Here is a 24,131-nt window from a genome sequence, read left to right on the forward strand (position 1 = left end):
GAGATTAAATCCAGACTTTAACATTTTTTACATAATCCTAATCTGTGGACTCTGCAGTCATAAAACATTTGAGTACAGGATCTCGAACAGCCGGTTATTCTCTAATGATCTGCTGTAGCTCTCGAAAGTCTGATCGTTCAAGAAGAGTTGGCCTTTGTCTGGTCCCCTGGTCACAGGTATCAGCATTACTCTGCTTTTAAAATAACTCCTCTGATCAACATAAATGCTGTCATCACACTCTGTGTCTTTAAACATGGGTGTTGTCCTCTCTATGTCTGCCTGCTGTGTTTTTATCATCAAACCCATATTTCTTCACTGGCTGTTTACCTGCAGCCAATCATGTCCTCCTTCATAACTTTGGACAGCTAAAAGCCTGCAGCAGTTCTTTCTCGTCTGAGCCACCTCTGTTTTTCTCTAAGTTGACTTTCCTCCTTCAACAGAAGAGAGCAAACCTGTTGAGGAGCTTGTTGAGATGACTCAGTTTGAGACAACCGAAGAAATCCATGAAGGTATCATTGTTTTCCAACACACGTTTGTCCATCCACTGTCCCAGAAACTACTTCACATGCCACCAGCTGCCGCTGTTATAAGCTTCTCTTAGATGTAATATTTGTGCACTTGAGCTGTTTTCAACTTCTGCTGTCATCTGCATCCTTTTATTAGTGGTTGTGTTTTGTATTACTTTTGTTAGGTTCATATTAACCATCACTAAAAAGAGAAAGTAGAACTTGGCCATCATAATTTCATGTAAACTGCTTTTCCCAGTGTCTGAGGATTACACGAGACCAGAGGAGAAACGCTCTGAGCCTGCAGCTCTGCCTCCAGCTCCAGTCAAAGGTATCTGCCAAAACCTCTTTACGTCTTAATGAATATACTACCGTAATTTTTTTCTGTTTGTTTGGAATCATTCATTTATTTAGACCTTCTTTCAGTCACATTGTTCCTTTCTTTATTTGTTTCTCTAATGTAAACAAATCTTAATGTTAGCTTGTACTGTGGTCAGAAAACTAAAATCACTGATAATGTTTTAAAGTACCTGAAACAAAGAAGCCGCAGCCAGATGCAGCTGTCACTGCTCTGCCTCAGAGAGAAGAACCTCTGGCCCTGGAAGGTAACGTTCATGACAGACATCAGTGTCAGAAATCGCTTTTATCTATGTGCTTGTGCTCTCACAGTCTTTGTTGGCTCACCTTCTTAATTCTTCATGTAAAACATACAAAAAGTGCTGAAACGTTCTCAGATTACACAGAAAGAGCAAAAATATGTACAAAGAAAATCAGCGAAACATAAATAGCAATTTTTTAAGATTGTAAAATTCTGAATTAAGTTTTTATACTACAATATCTGACAATTTACAATATCTACATGTTTCTGAATAATTTTTTTCTCAGATATTGACATGCAATGCAATACACTTTAGAATTTTTATAACACTAACCACCATTGTAGTGTTTTCAAGATTTCACGACAGTTGTATTTTTTTCCAGTTTTTATTTTTATACTCATTTTATATATTACAATATTTATATGTTTGTTATAATGCATTCTTAAATATTGACATGCAGTGCAAAAAAAATTCAAGACTAAAGCCTTTTGTTATTTGTACCAAAACTAACATCAGTGCAAATTCTAAGAATGTTGGTGCATAGAGGAAACAATTTCTTTACATTTTAGACGTTTTTCCTATTTTTACTGTATTTTGCATTTATGGCAGCAACAGTGAAATATGGTTATATGTAAGCAATTACTAGAGAACGTACACTATATTTACACGTCAGCATGAAATATAGAATAATTTAATGTTTTTTGTCCAATGAGCTTAATAATATCTATAGATTTTAAAATTCATGAAGTTCTTGTAATATTTACCCAAGTTTGAAATTTATAACAGCAGCATTTATGCAATATATTTTGTAAATTTATTTATTTATGATGTGTTAACATTAGACTGCAAAGTGACAAAATGTAGAATGAAATATGAAATGGTGACACTTTGGGTGAAATCCTACACAATCCTGTCAGTTTCTTTATCAAATAAAACTCTTGAGATGAACTTCACTTTTAGCTTTTTTTTTTTTCTTGAGTGCTGTCTGTGTAATGTAATGTTGTCTAAAGTGACTCTTTGCTGTCCTTAGCATTCTTACAGTGAACATTGTGTCCTTGGCTGTGTGTCGTTCAGTTGTCTGGCTATCTGTTAGCATGTCTGGGTAGAATTCTCTCTTAAGGCTGTGTGCGCACTGTAAACAGAAATTAATATTTTTCTCTTCACCTGGTACAATCTTCACTATACATCAAACCAGAACCTGAACCAGAACCTGAACCAGTGAGAGTTCCCAGAAAGGTCATTCCTGAACCTTACCAACCCGAGCCAGCAGCAGAGCCTGCAGTGGTTCCTTCTGAGCCTAAAGTGCCACCTCAGATACCAGCAGTACCTGAGCCCAAAGTGGCCAAAATTAGGTCTGAACCTGAAGCACCAAAAGCTGCAGCCATTGCGAAAGCACCAGAAGCTCCTAAATCAAGAGGTAAAGTAGTATACACTTCGCTTTACTACTGTTCACCTGAAAAGACAATGTGTTATACGTCTCTTATTGTTTTGTTTCATGTTGGTATGATCTACATGTGTGAGTCTTTGATATGTTAGTGTAAATCTTGATGTTTTCCGCTACTAACTTCTTCAGCTGGATCTTTTAAAAGTAATTGTCTAATACGTGTGGAGTTGACCACCACATGGTTTTTAGGGTGCTACAGGTATTTACAGTATAATCTTGTTACTCACTAATTCTAGAAATAACTTTAAAGTGGTGATAGCGAAACCTATATTTTGTTCCTAGAATAGCCTTATGATAAAGTGAAAATAAACTGAAAATGTATTAATGTTCTCTGAAGTTCCAACTGTAGCCAAACCAGAAGAGGTCATAGTTCAGCCTGCTACTGCTCAGGTTACTCCACCAAGGGTTGAAGATATTTTAACAAAAGGTACTGGAAATTCAGTGTCCTTTTCTATCTCTGAACTCTTTAGTATGTTGTCAGCTCTATGTTATGTGTTTTATGTACTCTGATTATGCGTTTTTGTAGTTGTTCTAATCACTCAACAGAGTGGACAGCAATGCTGAAATCTTAATGCTTATCAGGAAGTTACTGAACATGTACATAATGTTCACCAGAACCACCAAAGCCAGAAGAACCAACAGCAGCCACGGTTTCTCTGTCAACACTGGAACATCTTCCAGCTAAAGGTAATGAGCCTTGAGCTTTGAAATCTCTTGCTTCATTCTTTAAGTCTTTGAATACTCTCAGAAAGAGTCTTGGTCATTACAGGTAGGTTAAACAATACATAATGTTCTCTTAAGTGCAAGATATGCCCAAACCAGAGGAACCTGTAATTCAACCACCTGCACCAAAGGATATTCCCCTCAAGACTGAAGCTTTTTCAGCTAAAGGTACTGCAGAGATGCTCTCAGCAGTTGCGTTGCTGTGCTGTACTATTTTATGTTTGTGTTGTTTACATGTTGTTTGTTCAGACTGACTAGTTTCTGCTTTTTGAACTGCTTTTATGTACTGCATCATAAATACTCTTTCCAATATGTCACCTAAGCACTCTTTTAAGTATGGTTAACAAGATAATTATAAAAATGCTCTTTTAAGTTGTCTCAGAACCAAAGACACTTGAACCAAGACTACCACCAGCTGGTAAATGGGAGCCAGAAGCATCAAGATACATCTCTGAAACAGAAACCAAAGAACCAGAGAAGGTTCTGGACAAAACAGAGAGGGTTGCTGAGGTGCCAAAGAAGGTTCTTGAAACCCCAAAGAAAATTCCTGAAGCCCCAGCAAAGGTTCCAGAAGAACCAAGAAAAGGTGTGGAAGAATCCAAGAGGGATGCTGAGGTGCCAAAGAAGGTTCCAGAAACCCCAAAGAAAATTCCTGAAGCCCCAACAAAGGTTCCAGAAGAACCAAGAAAGGTTGTGGAAGAATCCAAGAGGGTTGCTGAGGTGCCAAAGAAGGTTCCTGAAACCCCAGCAAAGGTTCCAGAAGAACCAAAAGGGGTTGTGGAAGAAACGAAGGGGGTTTCTGTAAAGGCAGAGAAAAGTTCAGAGGCTCCAAAACAGATTCCTCAAGTTAAAAAACCTCAGCAACAAGGTAGATACGTTTGCAGATAAGAAACTGAACTTCTTAATAACTAATCCTTACTCACTCTTTATATGTCTGTGCAGTTCACTCTTTATATATTTTATTCTGAGATGCCTTTATCTACTTCTTCAGAGGTTTTGTCCTGATGTATGTGCTGTCATGTGTGTTGACTGTTGCATCATATCAATTATCAAAACAGCTAAACAGAGGGAGATACCCCAGGAAACAACAGTACTAATGAAACCAAAGCTGGAGGCGGTTAAACCCATCAAAGGTATGCTTAATATTACAAATTACAAATACTTCGCAGGAACCTTTAGAAAGTCTGCACAAATTTTTATCAGTTACATTTAGTTTGACTATGTGTATTTTTCTGCCCCTAAAACCAGATCAGGTTATTCCTTCTGGAAAAGTAGAGGTCCAACCAGAGTCTAAAGAAACTCCACAGCAGAGAGGTAGTGATTCTTAATGTTCACAGTTTAGTTGTAAAATGATGACTACAGTTGAATATATATCACACTTCAGTCTGCGTTTTTGTCTCTTGATGGTTTTTGTTTTCTGTTGTTTTCCTTGTGGCCACCGCTTCATGGTGCAAATCTTCAATCTTGGGTGATATCTTAATAAAATGCCCCAGTTCCCCAGAAGACTGATCTTAAGCAGACAATGGTAGAGCTTAAAGATGGCAAGAAGTCTTCTATAAAGTCAGGTCTTGGAGAAAGGATTTCGCTGACAGAAGTAGTTGGACACAGACGAGAGGAAGTCGAGACATATGAAAGGGGAGTGAAGCTCATTGAAGGAGAAGAACACAGTTTGACAAGGGAAATAAAACAAATGGTTCTTGAAAAGGAGGCGGTCTCTGCATGGTACACTGAATATCAACATTCTGAAAATACTGAGCCAACATACACAGAATATAAGGATGAAACACTGCATGACACTGAACCTTGTGATGAAAAAGACTTGCATTTAGAGGGCAAAGCTATGGACAGGAGAGAGGACATGTCTTTGAGACCCGTCTCTCCACCTCTAAAGAAAGATGACCTTCTTCCACCAAAAAAAGTTATGCCTTCACCTGAAGTGACTCGTGATATGACAAGAAAAGTGCCTCCTCCTGAAACTGAAGGCATATCCAGTACAGATGTTTGCAAGAAAACTCTTCAAGACAGGAACCTCAAGCAAGGTGATGTCCATTCATATTATACAGAGAAGAGAGATGTCAGTGAATCATTTGTATCAATACATTATGAAGAAAAGGAAGAGCAAACTGTATCCCCAATGGAGGATCTTGTTAAACCTAAAATATCTGCTACACCTGAAATAGTCACTATAACAAAGAAGCCTAGCATACATAAAGAAGTCACTCCTTTAAAGCAAACTGGCGCTGCTGATGTGGAAGAAGGTCCATCTGAAAGAGCAATGCTTCCACCTTGTATACAGACTGTTTCACCTCCATTTGAACAAAACTTACCCAAAATTCCTCCCCAAACCACCTTTTGTCATCCTATGACAACCACTAAGAAAGAAGTAATACCAAATAAGATGGTGTCTCCAAAGGAAGAAATGACAAAAGGAGAAAAACTCTGTATTGAAGACACCGTACCTCTGGAGAGACCAACTCTTGAATTGGAAAATGTTTCTGTTGAAGAACTTGTCTCAGCAGTAAATAGAGAAGTGCTACCTCAAGTTCCAGTTCAAATTCCTTTACCTGAGAAAACAGTCTGTCCTGAGGAAGAAATTTTACAACCACAGGAAACTGTTCTGCCTGAGATGAAGACCTCTCCTGCATTTCCCAAAACAGTTGTTGTTTCTACAGATGACTTCCCTCCTGAAGAAGTGATCCTACCCAAGAAACCTATCCCTGTAGACGAGATTGCTCCAACTAAAAAATTGCAGATTACACTGAAAGCGAAACCCCTTCTTGCTGAGCAAGAAATCTTTCCAGCCCAGATATTTGACTCTCTGGCACAAAGGATAATCACTCCCAAGGTTGATACTTCTGAAGAAGTGAGAACAGCCACAACTAAACCTCCACCAACAAGGGGAGATAACAAGAAATCAAAGAAGGGAACTTGGCCGGTTGAACCACAAACTCTTCAGAAAGGTATTCTTTCTTTATCTGAGCCGCACAGGCTCTTAGAGGAGCTTTAACAGGTCACATTTACTGTTCTCACAATCTTCCACCATGGTGTTTAATAAGAAGCTATGGTATGTGTTTTACTAATCTTCACATCCCTGCAGTAAGACATGATTGTCCATTGTCTTTGTGATGTCACTACTCTTCAAGATAAACCAAATACTAAGGAACCTTTTGTCATTTATTGACATCTCTCATCCTTAACATTTGGCTTTCCCCTTATCCGCTCACATGCTTCATTGATTCAGTCTTCATTCCTTCTTCTTTTCTTCTATGTTCTTGCTACTTGAAGTCATTTATGTCTAAATTCCATTTTGGTGTTAAGCCTTGGTTGACTATGTTGTTGTTTTGGTCATAATCTTGGCATCTTGTATTCCCAAAGTGTCTCCCCCAGAGGAGAAGCCATCTGCACCAGTACCAAAGCCTTCACCTCCTCCTCCACCTGCTGTTCCTGCTCCTGCACAGAAAGCTGCACCTCCTGCAGGTATTCTGTTCAGTTTGTTCCTCATCTTTACTGATTTCTCAGGAGTCAGCCATGTTGTTTTCCTCTTTTATCCATCTGTTTGTATGTGTTGTCCTTACTGACTCGTCTTCAGGTTTTAAAAAAAAATGTTTTTAACTGTCCCTATTCCTCTCTGTGTTTTGACCAAATGTATCGTCGTCTTGGTCACAATCTTGGCATCTTGTATTCCCAAAGTGTCTCCCCTAGAGGAGAAGAAACCCTCTGCACCAGTACCAAAGCCTTCACCTCCTCCTCCACCTGCTGTTCCTGCTCCTGCACAGAAAGTTACACCTCCTGCAGGTATTCTGTTCAGTTTGTTCCTCATCTTTACTGATTCTGAGGAGTCAGCCATGTTGTTTTCCTCTTTTATCCATCTGTTTGTATGTGTTGTCCTTACTGACTCGTCTTCAGGTTTTAAAAAAAAATGTTTTTAACTGTCCCTGTTCCTCTCTGTGTTTTGACCAAATGTATCGTCTTCTTGGTCATAATCTTGGCATCTTGTATTCCCAAAGTGTCTCCCCCAGAGGAGAAGAAACCATCTGCACCAGTACCAAAGCCTTCACCTCCTCCTCCAGCTGTTGTTCCTGCCCCTGCACCGAAAGTTGCACCTCATGCAGGTATTCTGTTCAGTTTGTTCCTCATCTTTACTGATTTCTCAGGAGTCAGCCATGTTGTTTTCCTCTTTTGTCCATCTGTTTGTATGTGTTGTCCTTACTGACTCACTTGTCTTCAGGTTTTTAAAAAATGTTTTTAACTGTCCCTGTTCCTCTCTGTGTTTTGACCAAATGTATCGTCTTCTTGGTCATAATCTTGGCATCTTGTATTCCCAAAGTGTCTCCCCTAGAGGAGAAGAAACCATCTGCACCAGTACCAAAGCCTTCACCTCCTCCTCCACCTGCTGTTCCTGCTCCTGCACAGAAAGTTGCTCCTCCTGCAGGTATTCTGTTCAATTTGTTCCTCATCTTTACTGATTTCTCAGGAGTCAGCCATGTTGTTTTCCTTTTTTGTCCATCTGTTTGTATGTGTTGTCCTTACTGACTCACTTGTCTTCAGGTTTTTAAAAAATGTTTTTAACTGTCCCTGTTCCTCTCTGTGTTTTGACCAAATGTATCGTCTTCTTGGTCATAATCTTGGCATCTTGTATTCCCAAAGTGTCTCCCCTAGAGGAGAAGAAACCATCTGCACCAGTACCAAAGCCTTCACCTCCTCCTCCACCTGCTGTTCCTGCTCCTGCACAGAAAGTTGCTCCTCCTGCAGGTATTCTGTTCAATTTGTTCCTCATCTTTACTGATTCTGAGGAGTCAGCCATGTTGTTTTTTCCTTTTTTGTCCATCTGTTTGTATGTGTTGTCCTTACGAACTCACTTGTCTTCAGGTTTTTAAAAAATGTTTTTAACTGTCCCTGTTCCTCTCTGTGTTTTGACCAAATGTATCGTCTTCTTGGTCATAATCTTGGCATCTTGTATTCCCAAAGTGTCTCCCCTAGAGGAGAAGAAACCATCTGCACCAGTACCAAAGCCTTCACCTCCTCCTCCACCTGCTGTTCCTGCTCCTGCACAGAAAGTTGCTCCTCCTGCAGGTATTCTGTTCAATTTGTTCCTCATCTTTACTGATTTCTCAGGAGTCAGCCATGTTGTTTTCCTCTTTTGTCCATCTGTTTGTATGTGTTGTCCTTACTGACTCACTTGTCTTCAGGTTTTTAAAAAATGTTTTTAACTGTCCCTGTTCCTCTCTGTGTTTTGACCAAATGTATCGTCTTCTTGGTCATAATCTTGGCATCTTGTATTCCCAAAGTGTCTCCCCTAGAGGAGAAGAAACCATCTGCACCAGTACCAAAGCCTTCACCTCCTCCTCCACCTGCTGTTCCTGCTCCTGCACAGAAAGTTGCTCCTCCTGCAGGTATTCTGTTCAGTTTGTTCCTCATCTTTACTGATTTCTCAGGAGTCAGCCATGTTGTTTTCCTTTTTTTGTCCATCTGTTTGTATGTGTTGTCCTTCTTGACTCACTTGTCTTCAGGTTTAAAAAAAAATGTTTTTAACTGTCCCTGTTGCTCTCTATGTTTTGACCAAATGTATTGTTTTCTTGGTCATAATCTTGGCACCTTGTATTCCCAAAGTGTCTCCCCCAGAGGAGAAGAAACCATCTGCACCAGTACCAAAGCCTTCACCTCCTTCTCCTGCTCTTGCTGAGAAGGTCACTCCTCCTGCAGGTAGTTTCTTCACTTGATTTTGTATAATGCTGTAAACAATATGCCTGCCTGTTTACTATTTTGGTTTGTTTGTTGGCTGAACAAAAGATATCCTCATGCTTTTCATTTTTCCCACTTTCCATCTCCCTTGCTGTCTAATGTGTCCTTAGTATTCTGTTGAATGGTTTCAGAGCAGCTGCCTGTTATTACTGACCATGTTGTTGCCTTGGTCATGATCTTGGCATGTTGTACTTTAAAATGTCTCCTCCAGAGGAGAAGAAACACCCTGCACCAGTACCAGAGCCTTCAGCTCCTGCTGCTCCTGCAGTTAAAGCCACTCCTCCTGCAGGTAGTTCTTTAACTTTGTTTTGTGGTACTTAAAAACACTGTCCTCTGTTGGTGTTACTGTGTTGATTGAAGGTGGATATCCTCAATGTAATCTGGTTTTCTGTTATGACAGATTATATTCTATCTGTACAGTCTCAGATTTGTCTGTATAATCCACATGCACATTTCTTCATTCTCAGTGTATATAATCTGTCCTCTGTTCAAAGTGTTATTCATTTCATGTCTTCTGTCTACTTAGCCATTGACTTCTGGTATCTTGTACCTTTAAGTGTCTCCTCCAGAAGAAGAGAAACCTTCTCCACCAGCATCAAAGCCTCCACCAGAAGTCATTGTTCCTGCAGGTAGCTTCTTCTGTTTGTCGTTCATGTTGTTCAGCACTGTTTGTTGTGCCTCAAATAAATCTGTCGGGTCTTAACAACAGTTTGAATTCTTTAAGTTTGTCATTTTGTTCAAATATCTGAGAGTTGTTTCTTGTAGACTAGATCATTGCCAGTGATTTAATCAAGTTGGCATTCTTGTAGCTCAAGTTGTGCCAGTGGAGAAGAAACCCTCTCCACCAGCTGTTGAGGCCGAGCCCTCCCCTGAGTTGGAGGAAATCTCTCTACCTGAAGGTAGTCTTCTCTGCAACTTTCATCCATGTTGTTCTTTTAGGGGTGTTTTAGAAATAGTTCTTATGCAATAGCTTCAGTATTCAAATAAAGCAGTCTGAGCTTTGATGTAGGAAATGCCTTCATTGACTAATTCTGTCTCAGTGTGTTGGTCTGATGTTTGTATACTCTGAACTCTGGCGTCCAATCCAAGTGTTTTACATTAGTGTTATCTGTTGAATGATGACAAATAACCTTATAAATGCTTTATTAAACATCTCTTGATACACTTGTATTGACAAAATATTGATGCCGGATAAAATAATTGCATTCATTGCTCAGTTTTAATGTAATTTATTCTCAAAACAGAAAATTATTTTTTTTAAAAGTTGCTCAATACACTTTATGAACTGAAGTGTCTGTTTTTAAAAAATAACTGACCTTCTGTGACGTTGATTCAAGCCTTTTTCCAACATTGTTTGTATTGTGTTGTGTATTTATATTGATATTGTTTAAATTCTTGCAGACAAAGAACCTGTTTCAGCACCTTGGCCAACCAAAGGTATAGCATTTTTCATTTCTTTTTTTTTTTTAAAGGCAGTACACTATAATTCATATTACCTTGTTAGTTATTCTCATAGAGTACAAACCTATGTCTTATTTTCAAGTGAGTGTTTGAGTTGTGTGTTTTTTGTTATAATAAATGTTCAATACATACAGGAACACCTATGTGAAAGTTATAAAAACTGTATATTCTGCTTCAACTATACAAAAGTACTAGCTATCTACTCATGCATTTTACTGCTTGTACTGTCATGTAATTGTTGCTTTTAAGTAATATTTAATGTTTTATCTAATTTGCATTTTAATGTTTTATCTATATATTGTGTGCATTTTGATGATTTACCTGTGTTCATTGTGTTAAGCACTTTGAATTGCCTTTGCGTATGAACATGTGATATATAAATAAACTTGCCTTGCCTCAACTACAGTGCCACCTCATAAACAAAAGGGTAAGGTTCCTGTTCAAGAGGCAAAGATGCCTGAATCACCTAAGATGAGTAGAAAATTTACCAGAATACCCAAAGAGAAGGAACCAGAACCAGAGGTAATTAAGCTGAAGAAGGTTCCAGTGAAAACTCCAGAGCCTGAAAAACAAATTGTAACTCTTAAAGCTGAAGTGATGAGGCATCACGATTCAGAACTTATGGTTCACGGACTTCATGACAGAGAAGATCGAGAGATAATAACACTCGGAAGAACTGAACGAGTCTTCACTGCAGAGGAGGAAATCGTTGAGTTAGGCCATTTTGAGGAAGCTGAAAGGATTGTAGTTGTACAGAAACCTGAAAAAGAAGGTTGGACAAGAACCCCAAAACCACAGAAAGAAGAACCTGAGGCACCAAGAGTAGATAAGAAGAAAATAACTAAACTGCCAAGGGCAGATGAGCAGAGAGAATCAGTTAAATTAAAGTCATTTGAAAAATCAGGAAAACCAGAAGAACTGGAGAAGATCATACTAAAATCGGTTCCAAAAAAGCACAAAGAGCCTGAGAAGGAAGTCATTACTCATAGAGTTGAAGTAACAAGGCATTATGATACAGAACTGACCGTTCAGAAGCTTCATGATAGAGAAGATCGAGAGGTAATAACACTTGGCAGAATTGAACGAGTCTTCACCGCAGATGAAGAGACATCTGAACTGGGCCATATGGCGGAACCTGAAATGCAAGCAACAGAAGATGAGAAGTCAAGATGGATAAGATCCCCTAAAGGACCGAAAGAGAAAGAACCTGAGCCAGATTTGACTAAAAAGAAAATAAAGAAATTGCTAAAGAAAGAGGAGGAGCCAGAAGTAGTGACACTGAAACCATTTGAAAAACCTCAGAAATCTGAAGTCGTTGAGCCTGCAAAAACTAGTAAAGAAGCTGAACCAAAGTCAGATACTGAGCTTTTGCCATGCAAGACAGGTGAGACTCCACAGCGAGATCAACCCACTGCTGCTATAAAACACAGAAAAGATGGAGAAACTCTCTTGTCAAGCCCAGAGGTAACTCCTGATGTCAGCAAAGACCAGAAGGAGATCCCACAGAAGAAGAAGGTTGAGCAAATACCCAAAGATGAGAAAATGACAGTTGCTGACAAGCTTTATGGAAAATATAAAATTATTTCCACACCCGATAAAGAGAAAGAACAGGCTGTGTTGAAGCCTTTCACCAGAGTCCCCAAGCCTGAAGAAAAGCCAGAAAAAGCCCCAGAGGAAGAGAAAGAGAAGCCAGTGGAAGCAAGTGTACCCAGTCAAGCTCCAAGAGATGAAACCCCTAAAGAGCAAAAGGAACAGCAACTTGGAGAAACTGAAATAGCTGCAACACCTAAAAAAGAGGATGAGAAACCTCAGGAGAAAGAAACTGTTTCACCCAAGAAGCCCAGTCCACCAGGAAAGAAAGAAGTGATCCCACAGAAAGAAACTGAGAAAAGGATTCCACAAAAACAAACTGATGCCTTCAAGAAAGGTGTTGAACTCAAAAAGACTCCTTCACCTAGAGCTGGTAAAGACAAGGTAGAAGAAGAAAAGTCCATTGAGCAGCTCAAGAAGGTTGAACTAAAAAAGATGCCATCACCAAAAGCGGATAAGCCAAAGCCTAAAAAACTGGAACAAGTCTATATTGAGAAGAAGCCAAGTGCTGAAAAAGTCAAAAGGATACCTAAAACTGTTTCACCAAAAGACTCCTTTGAAACTGTAATACTCAAAAAGGTCCCGAAGAAACCATCACCAATGGAGGTTTCAAAACCAGTAAAGCCCGGTAAAGAATTAGTCCCCTTAGTGAAAGAGGTCTCTCCTGGAGCTGTGCAGATGAAGAGAGTGCCCACGCAGCTGGAGGAGGAGGTATTTGAAGAGGTGGCTGAAGAAGTGAAAGGCGAGGAAGAAGAGGAGGCCTGGTGCTGGGAGCTGGTTCCACCAGACTGGGAAGGTGAAGGGGTGGATGGGGTGTTGGAGACTCCAGGCACGCCTGGCGAAAAACGAGGTGAGGCGAAGGCTGACAACCTCTCCCAGCTCATGATTCTGGAGCTCCCTCATCCCATCAATGATGCTTCATTTAATCCTCACCACATCCATATTTATTCTCTTGATCCACTTGTTCATCTAAAGCTCATGTAGAGCCCATTCATCTGTCTGTCCATTTGTCTGTTCACCGTCCATTGTGATGTTCTTACACTGTACATCACATGAAGTTCAACCTCAAATGTGTCATCAGTATCCGACATTCAGTGTTCATCTTCACCACTGTTCATACTACAACTTTAATTTTTCTGCAATATCTTCATCCATCTATGTCTCTTTGATCATGTTGCTCCGTTATTCATCCATTTATCAGACATTACTGTTTGATCTTTCTCCTCTGCACCGTGCACTGTGTGATGTCTGTTCACATGATATGGACATAATATTTTCTGTTTAGCGTATTTGTTAGCATTGCTCAAACCTTTATCTTGGTTTTTGATGGATTATTTACATCCGCAGCTGGCTCTTACACAGGCACTCAAAACTCATTTCATTGTTTCTTGTCTAGAGGGAAAACCAGCAGAGGAGCCACCAAAAGCCAGAGGCAGAGGATTTGGGGGTGAGAATAAACTGTCATGCCCTTTTCAGAAAAGTTGTTAAGCCTTTAATTGGCAATACAGAAAGTGAAGTTGTTGTCATGCCATGTTGAATTTTGGGTAAATGCTCCATTTTGGGATGATCATGCACATTATCCATCATAGAGATATACGTACACTACATGTGCCCAAACGTCCACTTTAGTGTTCAATTTGAGCACAGACAGAACAGAAATGATTCATCTGCACTCTTTGTCCTATGTGCCGACAGATACTAGCTAGTGACAGCACTCTGAGAGCTGAGATCAGGGTGCAGGAGTAATTTTTCAGTCTGTCGCTCTCATTGACGGGATTTCTAGGTTCACTACAAGTTAGCTACAGTCAGCTGAGGTTATCCATTCTGAATTACCACAGTCAGTAATGTGGGATCTAAAGAATTTAGACAACTTTTTAGCAGAATGTATGCGGGTAAATATAGCACATAGCTAAAAAGGGTGCCCCCGTCCCAACATTCAACATGGTGGGACGTTCCTTCACATTATCTATAAGGTTGGATATCAAAAGCCCAGATTTAAAGAATCAAAATGTTTGTAATCTTGTTGGCTTCTTCCTTAAACTGTTTTATTCAGGCACAATCAGCCTTGTGTTTAGACAAGGTTTAAGAACTTTGCTATTTTAGTAACATATTGTTTAGTTGTTGGTACTGAATCTTGAGTAGTAGTATCTAACAATAGCAGTAATACCCAGTCCTAATCAAGGATAAGCTAGTCTTACACTACAGCAGCCAGTATGAGCAGACACCATGTGAGAGGTAATTTACTGGTTACATAAAACCATAGTCTGGCAGCTGTGTTTTGGTACGTTTTGCTTCACATTTTGTATACTTGCTGGAAATATGTCTTTCTTTCTTTCTTTCTTCCGTCCTTGTTATATATGGCTAATTTTTTGTTGTCTTTTTGAGTTTTGGATTCTTTAAAGAATCCCAGTGGAAGCTCATGAGTGGCTCTGCATGATTCATAACTGAATTTTATATTCTGTGCATCTCTAAAACAAAACAAAAAAACTGTTGACCCAAAACAAATTTGTGTTTGATGAGACATGTTGACTGAGTGACATAGGCATAAGGTCTTCAAACATGCCACTGTCCAGTGTCTCATTCCTGTTTCATTGCTGTATCTAAAACTAACTTGATGAGCTTTGTATTCGATGTTGCAGTAAGAAAAACCCCATCTCCCGGTGATGGTGGCAGGGGCCGCGGCTTGAGGCCTGGTGGAAAAGGCCCATCACCGCCAGAGGAACCCTTTGGAGGTTACAAGCTCAAAGCCGTCCCGCTGAAGTTCATCAAAAAGCTTGAGGACATTGTGCTGCTGGAAGCCGAGTCTATTGGCTCCTCCGCTGTATTTGACTGCCAGATCCCACCGTCCACTGCCGTCACTTCATGGATGAAAGATGGCACCAACATCCGGCAGGGCCCCAAGTACAAATTCACAGCTGATGGCAAAGATCGCAAGTTGAATATTATTGATGTCCAGCTGTCAGATGCTGGGGAATACACCTGTGTGGCCAGGAATGCTGGCAGGGAAATAACATGCACAGCCAAGCTCATTGTTGAAGGTAAACTAATAAACATAAAGATTGCCAAAAAATTAAAAGCAATATACTGTATGTGAGGGCTTTGCCTCATTTTGTTAATTGGACAGAAAAGCTTTTTATAAGCATCAAAAAGTGCTAAGACCTAGGTATGGAATTGGTACCAGTTTGGAAGCATTTCCAATGATACCAAGTCTTTGTTGTATTGCAAATACTGTTTTTAAATTACATTATATCTCTGTGTAGAGCTGCCTGTGAAATGGGTGAAAGAACTGGAACCAGAGACAACATGCGTAAAGACTCAGCCTGTGTACTTGACCTGTGAACTGAACAAAGAGCGAAATGTGATCTGGAAGCATAATGACACTGTCCTGAAGACAGAGGCTGGAAAAGTGGCCATTAATATCATTGGTATGCAGCATGCTGTGACCATCCAGAAAGCCCTTGAGGAAGACGCTGGCATTTACACATGCGAAGTAGAAGGACAAGAGGAGCTCAAGACTACAACCAATGTCAAAGTGACTGGTAAGCAAGTCACCAACACGTAGAAATAGGGATGAACTAAGACAGTTCACAGGCTTAAAACTCACCTGGTAAAACACATTGAAAGTGAGACCCGAGTGGCCACTGTGTGTGTTTAGAGTCATTAGCACAGCCGTCTGTGTGTCAGCAGGATAGCAGTGGGACAGAGTCTATTCCAGGAAGCGTCACATCACAACACAAGTGTACTGGACAAAAATAGTTTTCATGTAATATCATCAGGAAGAAATTGTGTTTTTATGTAGCCTATTGATTTTGTTGCGTTTCTTCAGCTTGTTACAAAGGGAGAAAAGGAAATTAAAGCTCAAGCAGCCTGACCAGTTGTAACAGATCCCAGTAGAAACAGAAAAGGGGAGGTGACAGTGGTGCAGTGGTAGAGCAGTCGTCCCCCAACCAGAAGGCTGAAGGTTTGAATCTCGGTGCCGGCAGTCTACGTGTCGAAGTGTCCTTGGGCAAGACACTGAAGCCCCCCCCCCGGAAACAAATTTCTTGTGTGTAACATACTTGGCCAATAAAGGTGATTATCCTTATCCTTAAAACAATAGGATTTGTGTAATTTAAACAGCTGACTGTGGAGATTACTCTTACTAAACGCAGCAGAGGGCTAAAAATATACATGAAGCATAAAAAAAACACAAGGTTTTAACATGCGTCTCTCAGATTCAGTGTGGATTGACTCATTTGATATAATGGAATTCTATCTGCATGAGACGGGAAAACGTTTCTAAAAGGCTTCCATAGTGTTTTACCATTTAGATGTATGAATGGCCTTTGAGTTATATTTTAATTGCCATTTTCTTTTTCTGATTAAAGCCTAGATTTGAGAAAGGTTTCCACAAAATCAGTCACAATGTGCCAATGATGCTAAAGACTTTTTAGAGTAAGGTGTAAATCACTATTACCCAGCATGTAGTTGAAGTTAAACAAGTTTACCAACAGCATTCATCATTCGTGGAAAGATGTTTTGGGTTACATATATGGTAAACCAGGTTTCTCAATAAAGGAAAATCATACAGGAGGAAAAAGATTTCCAGGATCATACTCTTTATTTTATTGCAACAGCCAAGAAGGCACAACCTCTTGTCTTAAAAAATAACTAAATAAACATAAATAATTCTGGAGCCCAGGAGGATATTTAAGAAGCTCAATCTAATGTTATGTTTGTTTAGCAGACAGAGGCTAACTGATTGACCTGCTAGCATTCGCTAGTTAGCCAAAACACGAGCAATTCAGTTTATCCATTTTATCTTGTTTTCGGATAAAGCCTGAATTTTTACTCAAGTTTTACATAAGCTTGTTTAGGGCCAGAGCAGAACTGCTAAATACCAATATTAGCTTGCAGTCCAGCTGTAACTGTGTGATAAACTTTTATTTCTACAAAATTATTACATCATGTTTAATAGTTATTTTTGCTTTGGTACCTGCAGTTAAATCAGTTAAATGTGTTTTTTAAAAGCAATTTATAAATTAGAATCAATAAATGATGTGTTCACTGCAGCAGATAATGTACCTGCTAATATTTATTTCTGGTCCTTGATGTGCAGGGTGACAAAGTAAAAGATCTAAGATTTTAAAAAGCTGCACTGAGTTAAAAACCTCCTGTTACCTTGCATATACAGTAGATGTAAAGTGTTTTACTAAACGGGTGTGTCTGAGATGTCTGATTCTGATGTGCCTTGAATATATCACAAATTTTGTAAACATGGGGGCTCTGTGGCCTCTCTGACTAGGAATAATTGTTTTCAGTGTTTTTAACATTCTGCCTTGCTCCCCCAGAGGTCTGTGACTAGGCTCGGACATCAGAGTTGACACAGTCTTAATAATTTGAGTTATTTTTTGTCAGAAATCATCAAAGACTGGCTGGTGAGGCCTCTGAGAGATCAACATGTGAAACCTAGGACCAAGGCCACATTCAAAGGTGAGCTCTTCAAGGACACCCCCAACTGGAAGTGGTTCAAAGGAGACCAAGAGCTCACTCCTTCTGACAAGGTGGAGATTATCAAAGACGAAAAGAATGTGACGCTTATTATCAAAAACTGCCAGCCAGATGATGTATCAGACTATACCATCCAGGTTGAGGATCGCAGATACACAGCCAAACTGACACTTGGAGGTTAGTGTAATATGTAAAAAAAAAACACATTACAAAAATCACAAGGATAATTTTCAAAAGGCTAAATAAATCTTTTCTTTCAGAGCGTGAGGCTGAGATTCTAAAGCCTCTTGTCAGCGTGGAGGTGGTTGAGAAGGAGGAAGCAAACTTTGACACTGAAATATCTGAGGACGATGTAGCTGGTGAATGGAAAATGAGAGGACAGGTGTTGACGAGATCTCCGGTAAGATTTTTAAAAGCAGCTGATCTGAGAGTAATATAGTCTTTCTTTCCATGACAACAGCTAAAACTGTGGGTTCCCTTCCTACACAGCAGCTCTGGTAAAAAGGAAAATCATGGTATTGTACACTGTCACATGTGAAGGGAAAAATATAAAATGCTCTTCAAAATTTGGGTCTTACAGTAAGCTTGGTGTGAAATTGTTAGAAAGAAGAGGAGACCAAGTTGGATACATGGTAGGACTGATACCTGGTGCAAACTAGGATTAGTAAAAGATAAATACTGTGACCTTTTCCTTGTATTGTGTTCTGAAGAGCTGGACAAACCATCAACTCCACTGTCACTGGACTGTCTTCATTTCATCCTTAGGAATTTTCCCAGCACTACTGTATTTTCCCAAAACTCTGAGGCCACAGATGTCATTACCTGCTGAAGCTAATGAATTTTGAGCATCTGTTTCTTACCTAAATTTCTTCTGGGTGTATTTTCCAAATAGAAAACAAATGGTTTGTAGTAAAACAATTTCCTGTTTCTCAAAGACAGGTATAAAAAAAAGTTTAGTTTTGGTACTGGTTCTGTATCAGCACAAAAAACTTCAAACGCAACTCATGTTTGTTGTGTTTCTGTGTTTCAGACCTGCGACATTAGAGCTGAGGCCGGGAAACGTTTCCTCACATTGAAGAACGTGCAGCTGGATCAGGCCGGTGAGGTGACATATCAGGCCCTGAATGCCGTCACCACTGCAATGCTCACCGTCAAAGGTACACATCTGTCACAGACAAACCTTACTCCGTTTTTATGCTTCTGCATTTGTCAGTCGTAAAAAACACAGGTGTTGCAGAATGGATGCAGTAAGAAAAGCAGCGGCTTTGTTTTTGTGAATAACTGCTAATTCGCCCCTCCCAGAAATCAAAATGGGCTTTGTTGAACCGCTGAAGGACGTTTCTGTGCCGGAAAAGAAACAGGCTAAGTTTGAGTGCACCATCACCAAGGACGTGCCAAAGGTCATGTGGTTCAGAGGGGCAGAGATCATCACCCCGAGCCCTAAATATGAAATCATTGACGATGGAAAGAAACACATGCTGATCATAAACAGCTGTGAGTTCGATGACGAGGCTCAGTACACGATCGAAGTGTTGGACCAGAAATCGACAGCTCAGTTGACGGTGGAAGGTGAGTGGCAAACACCCCACGCTTTCTGTTGTCATTCAGTGTTTGTGACTTTAAAGTAGCAGCAGACCAACCCGTTTGTATACACTGATCTCATGTATTCCAGGCATCAGGCTCAAAATTGTCCATCCACTTAAGGACCAAACAGTTAAAGAAGGTAACACAGCACAATTTGAGCTCGAGCTGACCCTTGAGAACGTGCCGGTGGTTTGGTACAGAAATGAAGTCAAACTCCATGTGAGCCGAACCGTGGTCACACATGTGGAAGGAAAGAAACACCTTCTAGAAATGAGGGATGTGACTCTGGATGATACCTGCCAGATTAAGGCAGAGGCCAAAGGCATTTTCTCCGTGGCAAAACTGACTGTTATAGGTAACAACACTTTGCTTTCTTTCCCCCATTTACTCTGTCTCTTTCAGTTGTACATTTCTGCTCATTGTATTGTACTGCTGATCCTGGGCAGTAATAGCTTAAACATATTACTGTGTTGGCCTAAGTGTGTTTTCCTTTTACCATGTCAAACTTCCTTGTCACAGAGCATCTTACTGTCTCATCTGTATGAATTTATCAATGGGAGCAGATTCTCGCTTTTGTCTAGATTTTAGTTCTTATTAATAGCTCAACTCTCAGCTTTCCTGCTAAGTACACACAGCTTAAGTTCCACTTCTGTTTGTTACACCATGATTTCTTTTCCTTCTGACTGGCCAGTTTTGTGCTAAATAAATACAGCCTATTTCTGAACACATCCACCCAAACACAGAAACAAGAGAGGTCCACTAAAATACAAAGTAGGTTTCTTAAGAGAAAAAAATTAAAAGGGAAGTAAGCAGCTATGAGAGAAAGCACACAAGCAGAACTGCCACACAGATACCAGTTTGACTTATGAAAGTTATTTGAGATGCAACCATGAAATAAAAAAATGGACACATCTATTACATTAATAATGAAATAAACATGTAGTGGCACTAAAATTAAAATGACTGGTATCTGCAGACATGGTAGGTGTCAGTATCATGCATTTCCAAGTCCTGTTCAGGTTTCAGCCTTTGCACTATATGCGAACAAAAGACTGGAATAAACTGCACGTCTGTGTTTTCCTGAGACTAATGGACTCTGGACTCTGTTCCAGAGCGTGACCCCTTCTTCGTGGTGAAGCTGCAGGATTACACCGCCACAGAGAAAGACAGGGTGACTCTGAACTGTGAACTGAGCAAAGACGTCCCTGTCATCTGGTATCACAATGAGAAGGAGATCATTGCCTCAAAGATAGTCATCATTAGATCTGAGGGCACGCACAGGTCTCTGGTCCTGAAGAAGTCCGAGCAGAGTGATAAAGGCACATACGTATGTGACTGTGGAACAGACAAAACCTCGGCCAACCTCACCATTGAAGGTAAATGACAGGAAATGATCAGTTACACATGGTCAGACAAAACAAAACAACCTCTTACCTAAAAGAGAAAAGGATTAGGGCCACATGAAACAGCATCCGATCACGTCTGAGGAGTAGAGATAAAATGAATATTCAGAAAAGTCCCTGCTTATTATTAGAAAGCTAAAAGTTTGAAAATCAAAAGGAGATTTCAGAGGAAAGGAAATGCAGTAAAAGTTCTGTGACGAGGATAAAACAAAAATAGACTTTTTTTTCTCAGATGTTTGACTTTACTATGAGTGTGTTTCTATAAAACTCTAGTTGACATCCAAACCTGTGTTTGCAGTGCAGGGACATGTTTGTGTGTGTCACAGAGGAAAATAAAACATATTTTGTAAGATCTAAACTTTGAGGTTAAAGTCTAAAATGTAAGATTAGAAGGAAATTTTGACAGAATTTTTCATCAAATTCAGGCTTGTTCACAAATAGATTTCACTCCTCTTCTTTTAAACATAGCCCAAAAACCCAGGTACAAGCTGATTAACTTATGCAATAAAGGACTAAATCATTCAGATTTTTTTTTCCTCAAATTTTCGACTTTTTACTTTTTTAAGAAAGATTGACATGTATATATTTTTTCAAAGGTCATTTTCAGGAGCAATTTCAATCAACACTATGTAACAGGACAGGATTGTTACACAACACAGCAGCAACAGAACACTACATTTTCTTTGGTAACAATGCAGTTTTGTTTGTTTGTTTTTGCAATTTTTTAAAAACTGCTAGCACGTGACATCAAGATCATTCGGCCGATTTATGGCGTGGAGCTGTTTGAGGGAGAGACCGCTCGCTTTGAGGTGGAGATCTCCGAGGATGACGTCCATGGGCAGTGGAAACTGAATGGAGAAGTCCAGAGTCCTTCCGCTGTGAGCACATCAACAGCTGCCTTTATATGACATCTGCAAATTTATTCCAGCATTTTACGGTCATTATAATGATGTGTGATGGTCTTTTTTTATTATTTATGGCTCTTCACTGTATTCACTGACAGGATGTTGACATCATCGAAGAAGGAGGCAAACACACACTGATCCTGTACAACTGCAAAGTCCCCATGTCTGGCGAGGTGGAGTATGCCGCTGCTAACGCAAAGTGTTCTGCTACCCTGAAGGTCAAAGGTAAAACCAACAGCAAAGTCACTTCCTGATGACTTTTTGGTGCATCAGAAGCTTTGTTTTCACATTTGAGTTCATACCGGGTCACAGTTATTTGTGAGCACTTCAAATGGGATTAAGTCTTCAGGCAGTCCATAATGTAAACAAAAAATTTGCCCAAACAGTAAATATACTGTATATGTACATTTTCCCTGAAGTCGTCTTGTCAGGTAGCGTTTACTCCAGTTCCATGTTTGTCCCTCAGCAAGCTTCACAAGTTCATAGCTGTTCAAACTATTTCAAACCTGAAAAAGTAAACCAAACATTTGATATGTGGAGCTTCACAGAAGGAGCTACTGCCTGCCTGCATCTTCAACACGAGCCCACCAAGACACCCAAATTCACTCATTTCAAGGCACAACAAAACTTCAAATTCTGGTTGGCCTATGTATTGTGCAACCCGAACGCTAAACTCACTTTGACAGCAAATCCTGTAAGACTGTTCACTAAGCCCAGACTTTGTTTCAGCTTATGTTTTGGGACTTTGAAATGATTTGAGTATACTTGTTAGATTTTGGTGCGACATCCAGCTAAATCTTTTTTTTCAGAACTTCCACTGAACTTCCTTACGCCGCTAAATGACGTCTATGTGTATGAGAAGGACGAGGCAAGGTTCGAGCTTGAGGTGTCGAGAGCTCCCAAGAGTTTTCGTTGGCTGAAAGGTTCACAGGAGCTGCAGAGTGATGACAAATACCACATAATCCAGGAGGGAAACGCGTATGTTCTGCTGATCCGATCAGCCGCCTACGAAGATGAGGCAAAGTACATGTTTGAGGCCGAAGACAAGAGGACGTCTGGCAAACTCGTCATACAAGGTAACTGTGCTTTTATCGAAAGATTTCTCGTTTGTAGTTCGTTTGTAGCTCGGCCTTAAGGACAGAGGTTTCCCACCCAGGGAAGTGTGACAGAATGAAACAACAAAATACTTTGCTCATTTTTTTTTTTTTTTTTATCAATGATCTAATTTGACTGTTATAATAAATTGAAAATATTACATATTTTCAGTTTTCACATGAATCACATCAAGTTCTACTAAGCTTTTTGGAGGTTTTACCCAAACTTTCCCAGTTCTTTGCCAGAATAGCTTTTTCCTCCTGACATTTTTGAATTTGTACTTGAATTATTGTGTCAGGTCTTACCCAGATAGGGACATTTTGGCATATATGTTTCTAGTTTTCACAGTAAATTAATTTAGTTTGCTGTACAGATTGAACCTGTAACAGAAACACAAACAAAGCAACACCGCATGTAGGTCGCTTTCTAATTCTTCAGTTCCCGGGAAACATGATCTTGCATTTAAATGTACCTCCAGTTTCAGATGCATGAATGGCTGTCTTTTTTCCGGTGGCAGGTATTCGTCTGGAGTTTGTCAAACCAATTAAGGACGTGACAGTGAAGGAGCGTGAAACGGCTGAATTCAGTGTGGAACTTTCCCACGATGACATCCCAGTGATCTGGTACAAAAACGACATCCGTCTGCATCCTAGCAAGGTGGTGCACATGTCTGATCATGGAAAAATCCACATGCTGGCCTTCAAGGAGGTCACCATCGACGACACGTCCATGATCAAAGTAGAGGCCATGGACAAGACGTTGACTGCCATGCTCACTGTCATTGGTCAGTATGGTTTTAAAAAGCATTTTTAGCTTGTGTCAAGTGTCTGGTTGTCTTTTGTGTGAATAAACCGAATTAAAGGACTCAGTAACTCAGTGATAAATTAAAGAACTCAGTCAAAGGTTACACCAAACGACAGATACGAAATATCACTTTAATCCAAACAAGTTCCTGTTGTTGAAGCTACAGTTTGTATTCTTTGAAAATTAGTCCAGCGCTCATATGAGAGTCTAGAATCCATTTCCTCCGCTCTGCCCAGCCCTTCCTCTCCCTCGTGGCTGCACTTTCTTCCGTGCTCCACCCAGCATGACGTGAACACCAATCTGGTCACACAGAGCCACAATTATAAGAGAAATTAACCCAGGTAGCGGACACTACAACAGTCAGTTGGTGGGCATTGAAACAACATAGCTCACTGAGCCGACTACCCTGCTTCATGTCTACTGTAAAACAGCAGAGCTGTGCAGCAGCGTCCACTGCATGGCAGGCAGCCACATCACATTTACATTGGCAGAGACACAAGTGGGTCCTGCACGTCCACAGAAAGTTTGGTGAAGCTGTTTAGCACGGTCACATCACAAAAACCACTTGGCTGCTCAAGTTTTTCTGTCACATACCGGACACGTGCTGTTGAAACATACGCCTGAACCTGAATAAACACAGTGTCAAGTGTAGCACCATCTGACGAGAAAGATGCACGGCAGACCGGGGTGATGAGAGCCAGACTCCCAGGGAAGAATCGGCAGGTTAGCTTAGCCAGCTGTTGTTACAGGCGCACCGGGAGTGTAGAGGACACTTTCTGGCAGGA

At 40.2% G+C, this 24,131-nt stretch overlaps 1 protein-coding gene and 1 long non-coding RNA gene across 2 annotated transcripts in view; both read left to right on the forward strand.

Moving 5' to 3' along the window:
• The window catches only part of LOC109970431 (titin-like), a 206,786-nt gene that overhangs the window by 64,786 nt on the left and 117,869 nt on the right, over positions 1–24,131 (forward strand). Inside the window, 28 exon segments of the mRNA XM_020617984.1 lie at positions 441–509; positions 766–837; positions 2,301–2,522; positions 3,655–4,140; positions 6,648–6,749; positions 6,975–7,067; positions 7,280–7,384; positions 7,600–7,704; positions 7,920–8,024; positions 8,241–8,345; positions 8,561–8,665; positions 8,883–8,975; positions 9,572–9,643; positions 9,824–9,913; positions 10,416–10,451; positions 13,462–13,512; positions 14,705–15,103; positions 15,326–15,604; positions 17,463–17,732; positions 17,816–17,955; positions 18,586–18,712; positions 18,858–19,124; positions 19,228–19,494; positions 20,252–20,515; positions 21,281–21,420; positions 21,546–21,672; positions 22,257–22,523; positions 23,060–23,326. Of these exon segments, the coding sequence (XP_020473640.1) occupies positions 441–509; positions 766–837; positions 2,301–2,522; positions 3,655–4,140; positions 6,648–6,749; positions 6,975–7,067; positions 7,280–7,384; positions 7,600–7,704; positions 7,920–8,024; positions 8,241–8,345; positions 8,561–8,665; positions 8,883–8,975; positions 9,572–9,643; positions 9,824–9,913; positions 10,416–10,451; positions 13,462–13,512; positions 14,705–15,103; positions 15,326–15,604; positions 17,463–17,732; positions 17,816–17,955; positions 18,586–18,712; positions 18,858–19,124; positions 19,228–19,494; positions 20,252–20,515; positions 21,281–21,420; positions 21,546–21,672; positions 22,257–22,523; positions 23,060–23,326 (4,725 nt within the window).
• Positions 775–2,397, forward strand: LOC109970429 (uncharacterized). Its single transcript, XR_002276413.1, has 3 exons — positions 775–837; positions 1,034–1,111; positions 2,301–2,397. It is a non-coding gene; the product is annotated as an uncharacterized LOC109970429 (long non-coding RNA).

Source organism: Monopterus albus, unplaced genomic scaffold, assembly GCF_001952655.1.
Source record: "Monopterus albus unplaced genomic scaffold, M_albus_1.0 scaffold198.1, whole genome shotgun sequence".
Lineage (NCBI taxonomy): Eukaryota > Metazoa > Chordata > Actinopteri > Synbranchiformes > Synbranchidae > Monopterus > Monopterus albus.